The sequence below is a fragment of the Anopheles nili genome, chromosome 3, assembly GCF_943737925.1.
Source record: "Anopheles nili chromosome 3, idAnoNiliSN_F5_01, whole genome shotgun sequence".
Lineage (NCBI taxonomy): Eukaryota > Metazoa > Arthropoda > Insecta > Diptera > Culicidae > Anopheles > Anopheles nili.
Genome location: NC_071292.1, coordinates 16,843,619 through 16,853,997, shown reverse-complemented (window position 1 = coordinate 16,853,997; position 10,379 = coordinate 16,843,619). Strand labels below are relative to the sequence as shown.

Genomic DNA, 10,379 nt, shown 5'->3' with positions numbered 1-10,379 from the left:
GTTAGGTATAATATATTTTCTCTATTATTTTTCATCCAGTTTTAGAGTGTTTTGAAGAACATGTATTTCGATCTGTTTGCAGTTATGGCACGTTAATGTATGTTGAATCGGAGTTTCCTTTGATTATTACACAATCTATTTTGCGTCTTTTATATTGATACATGCACCATGCACTTTTCCCATCACCTTTCATCTTGCAGTTTACATTCTACCTAGCAATAGCCCAGGCTTGGTAGCGGCATGGTACCCACCTTGCATTATCACCAACAAGATTTCATTGTCTATGTTTTTAGATTTGTAACGTATGTTTTTCCACTTCTCTGCTGTCGCCTAGGTGTATAGTAGTTCTTTTCGTACGGTAATAATTCCTTTCAGTGTCGCTCTCGTTTTATGTCTGCTCGTAGTTTTATTTTAACCTTTGCTTGTTTTCGCATCGTATAGACAGCAAAATACGGATATTTCAGTAGCTATGCAATCAACTCGCAACCCATCCTATACCCTATACTATCATGTAGCCGCGTGTACCGTGTAGTTCGTGGGTTCAATATCTGCTGCTTTCCCTGTGTTTCACCCATCGAGGCGATCTGCCACGGAAAGCTTTCGCGTGTATTGCTGTAATTTGTGCTCACAGCAGCATGGTTTGTCCTTTTGTTTTGCACCTCTCTAGTTCAGTATCCTAGATCCTCTATCCCTCTCAAGCTTTCCTTTGCACATAAATTTTGTATTCCTACTAATCGTACACGCCATTGCCGTTGATTCACCCGACACTTTCATGCGATAGTTATTTGTTTAAAACAGTCATTCACACGTGTGCGTTTGTGTTGTCTTTGTGCTGTAAATCAGATGGAACAATTGCGAAACGATATTCGTTCGCGTTCCGCGAGAAATGCTCAAGATGGGACGCGGTATGTGCTGTTGGGTTTAAATGCATCTGGTTTAGAAAGTACATTAAAATATACACATTTCCGTTGTCTGTTCGTCTTAGTTGCTTATTCCGATTTACAGCCATTCGATTAAAAATCTTGCTCCTTGTAGCAGCGTACGAATATCGATTAGAAAAGTTGGCACTATTTCAAGTATCTCTTTTTTGTAGCGTTTAAGTTGCGTTCGTGTTATAAGGTAGCAAAGGTTGCAAATCAAAAGAATTACGGTCTCGCGACAAGAAGCAGCTGTTGCAAAAATCCAAACTTAACCTTTAAGATATCAATTTTAGGGTTTTGTAATTCAACAACAGCAACATAAAAATGTTTCCATTTTCATCTTTTTGAAATAGGAAAGAAACACAGCGAGTGCTGCTGCAAATGATAGCACAAAATAGTGGTTTGGAAGTAGATAACATAATGCTGAAGCAATAACAACAGCCTTTCGTACATTTGCTCCTTCGCTTTCCCATTCGGTCATTGGATTGTTGTTGCTGCTCGTATTCCCCGTGCTACGCCCGCCCAATATTACCTAGTGACAAATAGTTTGCTTTAAAAACGATTCAATATTTATTGTCAAATTTGTGTAAGTGATCCTTTCAGATTTCGTTCTCCCATCTCGAACCCAGCGACATTCGTGCGCTGGTATCCTCGCTACTGGGCTGTCTTACGCACAAACGGTTTTTATCACACCTTTCGCGGTCTATCTTTCTTCCGATCCTTTTTCTGGCATTCTTCCTACGCTTCGTATCTCCATGCAGCCCGGTCTTTAAACCGGTTAAAATCGTTAGTGCGAATGTACTTTTTTTATATTCACCCCTTTCGGCCCACAAAAATCGAAGCCACCGCCCGCAAAATGAAGAATCCTTTTCCAAATTTCGATTATCCTTCCATCGGTGATAGGTCCCCCGGTTCACGGAACCGTCCGGGTCGGCTGTTTTGTGATCGAGTTTACCCACCACAGGCCCACTCATTTCACCCTCCGCCCACAGGGGTGTGGGTTCGCTGGCGGGCGGTTTTGGGGACAAAACTTTCGGGAGATATTTTTGGGCGACTTCTTCATCCTCGCTATTATCCCAAATCCCATTAGGGACGCATTTTTGGGTCGCCATTTTGGCTACGCAACGGCTACTCCTCGGGGCTCGTTTTGTTAGGATCGAACACGAAATCAATGCGCCCTTATCAGCGCTCGGGACGGGGATGTGGTTCCTGCTGTTTGCGCGCGTGAGTGATTTTTTTTTCTCTTCCCTTTACGCATTCATTCCCGTCCCGCGGTTTCATAAACTTGCACCGGACCGGCACGAATGTCCCGCCGGCCGCCGGCAATCTGCCGATTCCTGCCCGCGCGGGGTGAACGCACTCCAATCCAGGCGGACCCGGCGGGAATGATTCACTTTGGCAATTTGCCAAATCCCGAAACCCTCCGGCACGGGTTGTCCGTTTGGACGTTCCACGCGGTGATGTTGCGGCTTGGGAGGACTTTTTGGCAAGTGTTCGATCGCAAGAAAACTATGCTCCTGAGGCAAGCTCGAAGCCTGCTTCTGGCCAATCTTCCAGCCGGGGGGTGACTTTCTTCTTTGGCGAAGTTTCTCCCCTAGCGTCCCTAATGAGCGCTTTCGTAATGAGCTGGTCATCGTTGGGAAAATTGAGGGTATGTGTGTGTGCAAGTGCAAATTGTTTCGTTTTGTTATGCTATATATATATATTCCCATCCCGTGCGCCTTGACGCACTAGGTTGTGGCTGGATATTTATGATGTGCCTATGATGGGCTAAAAGAAGAAAGTTTCCGATGTTGGCACAATGTCCCTTGGCGTTTTCATGTGCGCTGGCAATATTAGTGTCCTGTTTTCGGTTCCATCGTCTCGGATAACAGACGTTTCAGTATGCGTGTATGAGTGCAAGTGTGAGTTTTTGTGTGTGAATCCTTCATGGAAAAGATATAAACAAGAGTGGCGCGTCAGGATTAAAATTTGCTCCTGATTGTATTTCATATGTACATGGTGGAAATTAATTTCCACGCGAGATGGTTCACCGATCCCTTTCCTTCTTTTAGTTGTTGGGGATTTTCCCACTGTCAACAGCTGTTTTGACTTGCAATTGTATCGGCAAAAAATAGTCAAATATAGCTTGATGCTATGCTGTCTTAGCTTATTCCCAGTTAGTTATTTATCCACTTTCATCGATAAATAAACTGCCCAATAGCTTTGTGGAGAGGTCCCAAACGTCACCGATGGGATGATTCGTGGAAAAAGAAAAGCACCATAGGAAACTTATCGTCCACTTACGGCCAGCAGACGTAAGGGAGCTGTGACGTGCGTGCTTGAAGTAGGGCACAATTACCCCATTATGGGGTAAAATTATCGGAGAATGAATTATCGTTAAATGGGCGAAGAAATTATCCTATTTTCGTAGCCCAAGCGATGTGACGTCGATTGACGCTGGTGGAATGTCCTTGTCCCAGACGAATCAAAACACAAGGACTTTTCCAGTTCCACCGTTTATGTGAAGCAACGTAGGGTTAACGTGAGTTGCAGCATATTTTTAGAAAATGCTGGAGTTTGAATGATACCCGATATTTGCTTGTTTTGTCTGTCGCTGTACAGAGCCACCAAGCTCACCTGCACACTGATATCTGCCGAATGTGTAGCCTGCCAGTCATGGTTCCAGTTCTGTGTGTGTTTTCTGTCCTTAAAGCTTTCCCAAATCCATCGCCAAAATGCTTCCGCACGGTTCGGCGCAGCAAGTCAAGGGGCGTTTTGGCTTTGGCATTTAAAACGTTCTTTTTTAGTAGATTTGTTAATAGCTACATGCAGTCCATGTTCTCTGTTATGTTGATCTACGTTACGTTCCTTTTTCAGCTTGCGATCCTTAGTGTGGTTATGTGTGGGCGTGCGGGGTAGGTTGTAAAGGAAACATTCAAACAGTGCAGCAGAGGAAGAAATGAAACTCGCTACGGTACGTATAGTGTGCTTTGCTTAATTAGTGCACGAGCAGTGAGCCTATCTATAAAGCTGGTAGTGATACTTTTCGATTGATAAGGTACTCAAGACGAATAAGGCTTACTTGCATGAACAATTCATTGTGGATAAAAAAAATAACAAGCATTTTAAAAACCTAGAACTCAAATAAATAAGTGCACAAATATTGATGCGGAAGATATACTGTCTGTGAGGAGAGAAAGTGAACTGTACAAATCAAGGAAGAATCGAATGAAGTACCCAAAATGTTAGCTAATTTGAGACCGATTTTGAAAGCTCTTGTATTATGATTCAAGCTTAAACTTCTTCACCCATCGTTATTTACAGCTGTACACCTGATTGCATAGTATTAAGTATATAAATGTACATAATTTCCTTAATTCTGGCATTGTTTTTTTGGAAATTGTAAATAAACGTTCACTTCCGTTCGAGTTGTCTACGAATCAGAGCGCCTTTGTAGCCTTATGAACATGCTTTACCCAAACGGAAGTGCCTTTTATGTGAAAATAGTTTGCTTTATTGGCATTCTGGGCTTTCTCGTGTCTTTTTTTTAAATGTACGTGCTAGTTGCTTACACATCGATTAGTAGACCGGATTGTTTATTGTTTTGCAGTGTGTTTGTGTGTGTATATAAGTATACATATATAGCTACTAATTCCGGTTAGCGGTCTTACTGCACTCACGTCCGCTATGATAGTTTCCACCTTATATTATCTAATATTCTCCTATCGCCCATTCGCCTATCGTCAGACCACCGCCTACCACGGACACACAACGGAACCGAATAGTCCTTAATCAGGACTTACTCGGGACACGGCGTTGCCGGGTGTTTTTGGGCAAGTAAGTCCAGTCGATTTTCCAAGTCCCCGTATCTGTGTTTACTTAGGGCGCTAGCTGCCATTTGGAAGGGACTTTTGCCACATTCTGCGTCCTCCAGTGTATTACCGTGCGTGTTTGTGTGTAAATGTGATCCTTTGTACATTAGAAAGTGTTACGGTGGATGATAATCCTATCCACTTATCGTCATGATGGGTTTCGATTCTCCAAATCCCACCATTCTCCGAACGTCCATTTTCATCTGTTTGATATACGAGAGAGACATATAGCGTTCTCCCGGGGTTTGCTTCCTCGGCGATATCTACTCGCTTTGGTATCAATATTTAGTTTACAGCGCTGAGCGAAACACAAGCAGTCGCACATGTGAAAATTCACTCACATACCGTTTTGTAGATCCTTACATATGAACCTTTCCGCGAAGGATAAACGGATGTATGTCGTAGTCTGCTGAAGTCATGAATGCGAACGTAACTCGTGAGCTGTAAGGCTCGTGTATGGGAGCATGAATTGACGTATGGTGCGAATCATCTCAGAACCGCAAAACTTAAGAACAAACCACGAGAAAAAATAACCGGAAAAAGTGACGATCCCTGTCCGTGGCCCGAAAGGGGGCACTGCTAATCCCAACTCACGCAGTTACCGCCGCCGGTATTACAGAAAGGGATGGTCACTTTTACCTCACCGAAATACCGGAAGCATCCTCGGCGAGCGAGTCATAACGTGTTCCTGTGTTACTCCTGTACTACGTCTACAATCACATACGGCATGTATAAATGTATAACAAGATACTATCTGTCACCGGAGCCGCCCGGTGTTCGCTTGGCGAACGCTTGGTATATTTGGCTGCTTGCAGCCTGTATAGTGCACTACGCCATATATACAAGATTTCAGTCTCAACCATTTGTTTTCTTTTTGTTATTTCTTATTTGCTGTGGCTAATGCAAGTGTAGCCTTCTGCTGTGATCTGCCTACTTTACGTTCGATGCTAGTTCTTTTTATAACAGTTTCAACACAAAATACTACACTCCTATCTCTGAGGAGCCAATCCGCTTTTTAGGAGCCGGATGAAGAAGGAAGTCTATTGTAGTATGTTTTGAATGCTTGAGCAGTTGTTGGGGAGGGTATGCGAGAAATAAAGATCGCGTTTCACGCTTACCTATTCAAAATTGAAGGACTTATGCTGCAACTTAAACAATCACTCACGTAAACTTAAGCTCACGTACCGCATAATAGCTTAAGCCGACCGCTTTAATCCATCCAGCTGCTGTACGAGTGATCCTTCGTTGGAAACGAAACGCTTGTGAATGTGGGCAAGCTGCTTCTGATGCTCCAGCTGCTGGCGTAGATCGGCATCCTTTAATGAACGGAAAAAGAGCAAATCGAAGCATTCAAGCGTTAGAAGGAGTTTGTAATTCACAAGCATGGATTATAAACAAAATGACAGTGAGGATTTCACTAGTATCCTATCGGCAAGGGAGCTTTCTTACCTCTTGATCCTGCCGCATGTTCATCATGGCTTTAAGGGCATCGTAGATCTTGCTCGACTTAGCCTCTTTGAGCTTCGAGCCTTCAGCTGTGTTCTTTGGCGAACCCAATTCCATGCGCGTTTCATCGACGGCGTGGATGAGTTGTGCGGCAAACAGGTTTCTCGGGTTGGTCGGTCTCGGCAGCACTACCTCCTTCTGGCCGTTACCGGGCTTCGAAGTCGTGGCGGGTTTCACAGTGGCCGGAGCCAGTGTAGAACTGGCGATCGTCTTCTTCGGTTGCTTTGTCGTTGAGGGCGATGCGAGTGTGTCCTTGCCAGCGAAGGTCGCTTTCTTCGGCTGAACATTGCGCTTGCGGTCCCAGTGGCTCCAGGAGTCGTCATACTCGTCGCCTTCGTAATCGTACGCGTTGTAGCTCGGGCTGTCCTTCTGCCAGTTGTCTGTTTCGTACGCCTGCTGGTAGTCCGAGGAGAGCGTTCGTAGTAGTTGCTGTTGCTTCTGTTCCTTCTGCAGTTGCTGCTGTTTCTGCTGCTGTTGAACCTGCTGCAACTGAGCTTGTTGCAGCTGAGCCTGCTGCAGAAGTTGCTGCTCCTGTTGCCATTGCTGTTGCGAAGGCTGCAAGTGCTGTAGCTGCTGTTTAGATTGTCTTTGCAGCAGTTGCTGCTGTTGGCGGTTTTGTTCCGATTGTTGGTACTGTTGCTGCTGATGATGATGCTGTTGCTGAAGTTGCTGCTGTTGCTGCAGTTGCTGCTGTTGCTGGAGCTGTTTGTGGGATACACCCGTAACGGGAGCCTTCGCCGGTTGTTGCGCCTTCAACACGAAGGGAGACATCTTATCCATCAGCACCGGGGACAACCGTTGTCCGGGACTGCTGCCCTTCTGCTGGTGTATCAGTGACTTTAGCTCCTGCACCTCTTCGTCATCTTCGTCGATCTGGTTCTTTGCCATGCTGTTGCGGAAGCTGGTCAATTTGCTGAACGCATTTCGGCCTGCGGACGAGCTACCTCCACTAGGCACATAACCCAGGGATTCTTCACTGGGATATCCGTTGCCATAGTAGCTGCCATATCCTGAGCGTGCGTCAGCGAGGGGTGCGTCATACTCGTAGTCCGGTTCGGTGTCGTCGTACTCCTCAAAATCCTCTTCGTTGGACACGTCCAAAGGCGGCAACGGACGACCACGAGCGCCTCCAAAATTCTGCAGCTGGCTGTTGTACAGAATCAGGTTGCGCAAGAAGGCTGAATCCTGACGAGCTGGACTCTCGTACCACTGCTCCTGTCCCACAGGGTAGTAGTCGCGGGCGCGTTCTCGTTCGTCCTCTTGCAGCATTTCCTCGTGCAGATCATCCAGCGGGTTGCTGGGCTCGTGATCATCCGTGTAGCTGTAGCTCGGGCCGTGCGCATAGTAGTACGGTGTTGGTTTGTATTCTCCTCGGTATGTCGGCAATCCGTACGAGGTATAACGCTCGTTGTTGCGTTGGTATCGACGGTGCTGCGGCTGTGGCACATAGTAGTAGCTCTTGCTCGTGTCGCCATAGTAACCGGTGTCATCGTAGTAGTCGCTGCTCGTCGGTGGATGATACGGTGCATACGGGAAGTACTGCGCCGGAACCGGTGCATCGTAGTAGCGAACGTTCGGCAGGTGATACACCGGCAGGGACATAGCCTGGCCGCCGTAGTCACTCGAAGGAATTAAGTTCGAGCGAGCGTACCGCTTGGTACCGAACACCGGATAGCTCCCACTGCTGCCGATGCTACTACTACTGCTGCTGCTGCTGCTGGGCAGTGAGAATACCACCTCACCAAGGGTCAATAGGCTGCAAAGCAGCGCCACGAGCCAAGGTAGTGGCATCGTACCGACCATCCTTCCGACTGGGGGTGTTACCGGCTGGCGAAACGAGCGTTGGGATGTGAATAGCCCTTGAAGCGAATAGCCAAGAATAGCGAGAGCAAAGCCTGCGAATGAAGAAGCAACGAAGGTACAAATTTGAAAAAATCCCCCACTGTCAGTGTGCAACAGAATGTGCGATTAGACGACCGGCTCTGAAGCAGCAGTGCCCTTGCCCTTGCGGCGCAGTAAACGTGTTGACGCACGAACTACCGGCTGGTGGACCCGGAGGCTCGAAACCGAGGGCAGGATGGTTGGTTGAACAGACTGATTATCAACCCGGCCGGGCTCAAGGATAACGAAGTTCGCCCTTGCCGCACAACGGCACGCCGGCAAAAGAGCCATGGAGCGAGGCGCGATTTGCGTCATCGGCGTCAGACAAGGATGGATGGATACTGTTTGGGCTTGTCGGTGAGAGATGGCGTGAGTAACAGGATCCCACATCCCGCGGTGAGGTCCTGGAGTTCGCGCGAAAGAGCCCACTAGCTGGTGTTACTACCACACAAGCATGCTGATGCCGCAACCTGTGACACAAGGCCTCAGTGAACCTTGGTTGGAGGTTAGTAGATTTTTTTATCTCTCTCTCTCTCTCTCTCTCTATCTCTTTCTTTCACTGGACCTTTTGACCTGGTGCTGGACCTTGGTAAGCGTTAACCTTTCCGTGGCTCACATTTCCTATCTCATTTGCTCCGGCTGGGGGAAGCAAAAGCATCGGAAAAATCGCGACCACAAGCGCGAACAGTTCCCAGAACAAATGCTTTCACGAAAGAAAAGCAGCGAGAAGAGAGAGAGAGAGAGAGAGAGAGAGAGACCCATTGTGTGTGTTTGAGAGACGGAAAAGAGAGTCGGAAAAGCGGGCCGGAAACCGGAGTCGCCTCGGAGTTTGATGCGGACATGAATCACATAGTTTTATTTGACCATAATCATTATCATTTATCTTTCGATGAAGGTTCACTTGCGTCATTCGGCGTAGACGTTGTTTGGCGCGCCATCGAACACTTGTTCCCATTTCCACCGCATGCAGCTGGGGCCTCATGTCCCTTATCAGCCAGCTAGTGTGCTGTCTCGCGTATCGAGGAGTAGGAAAGATAGTGCGCACTTGCGGAATCTCGAGCGAGCAAAGGAGAGACAGAGAAAAAGCCACCGGTTGTTATTCCGACCGGTGGCCGATCCGATAGCGATAGTGAGGCTCTGGCTACTGTTTGTATTTCGGGCGGTTATTTCGTGCTGGCGTGCTTGTTTTTCCGATGCTTTTTTTTGCCCTCCTAATCTACCCGCCCCAGTTTTCCACATATACACGCTCCACCTCTCCGATCGCCCACTTGGGAGAGGGGTTCGGTTTCGGTTCGATACGCCGCAATAGATGCTATTTCTGGAACGTGTCATTCCTGGCTTACTTGCGTGGCACACTTTATTTTTACCTTTTTGCCGTTGCCACTCGGCGGTGGTATTGTTTCGATTGTTGCTTTCGTGGCCGTGTGGTGCGTGTCGTTCCTGCTCGGTCAGCCGTTGGCGTCGTTCCGCCTAGCTGGGGCCGCTTTTGGCGCTTGGGAATGAGATATTAAATAAATAATCCAAAAAGCGACTGGCGGGCAACTGTGGCCCAGGGGCCTCCTTCCGGATTTTCCACCAGCCCCAGCATGCGATCCCTGCGGTTGGAAGCAGAAGGATGGCCTTGGGAACGCGCATGCGAAAGGCCGAGCGGTTTGAAGCTGGTTTCGTGCGCGAGGACGAAAAACCGCAAGCGACATTCCGTACCCAAGCGCAAACTTAGCTTTCCAAGGCGGTACGTAACTCCGTAAGCTCGGTAAGGACACTTGCTTTCGTGTGGACGTCTTTTTGTCCTACCATTTCGTTTTGCCTTTTTCCAACGATTCTACTTACTGCATATTGCTGGAATTTCGAGGATATTTTATGTGGAAAATATTCCAGCACCATCATGCCAAGCTAATTAATTAAAAGTGAGATTAATCTCTTTCCAAAAATCTGCCTCCCTACCGCTCACCGCTTAAAAAGGCGATCCCTAGCAACTTACTCCTTAAGATTTTATCGAACCAGAGTTTGCTAGTGTACAAACAAAACAAGGACCCAAGCATCCCTTTCACCATCGGGGTCCATCGAGAAGAAGCGGTCCACTCGGGGGACCGTTTCAATATCAAACGCCAATTAAGCGCTCGCTTTCCGGGCGGCAATTAGAAATTGCAAACCTTCCTCTCGATCGCCCCGGGGAGAAAGTTTAGTGAGAAAATAATTATCGCCCTTCTGATTTCAT

General features: G+C 47.2%; 1 protein-coding gene across 1 annotated transcript; it reads right to left on the bottom strand.

Moving 5' to 3' along the window:
• Positions 1 to 5,970: 5,970 nt before the first annotated feature.
• On the bottom strand, positions 5,971 to 8,083 carry LOC128726798 (uncharacterized). Its single transcript, XM_053820625.1, has 3 exons — positions 7,007 to 8,083; positions 6,224 to 6,919; positions 5,971 to 6,090 (listed from the first exon to the last, which is right to left on the bottom strand). The coding sequence occupies exons 1-3, from the start codon at positions 8,081 to 8,083 to the stop codon at positions 5,971 to 5,973; spliced, it is 1,893 nt and encodes a 630-aa protein (XP_053676600.1).
• Positions 8,084 to 10,379: the final 2,296 nt, after the last annotated feature.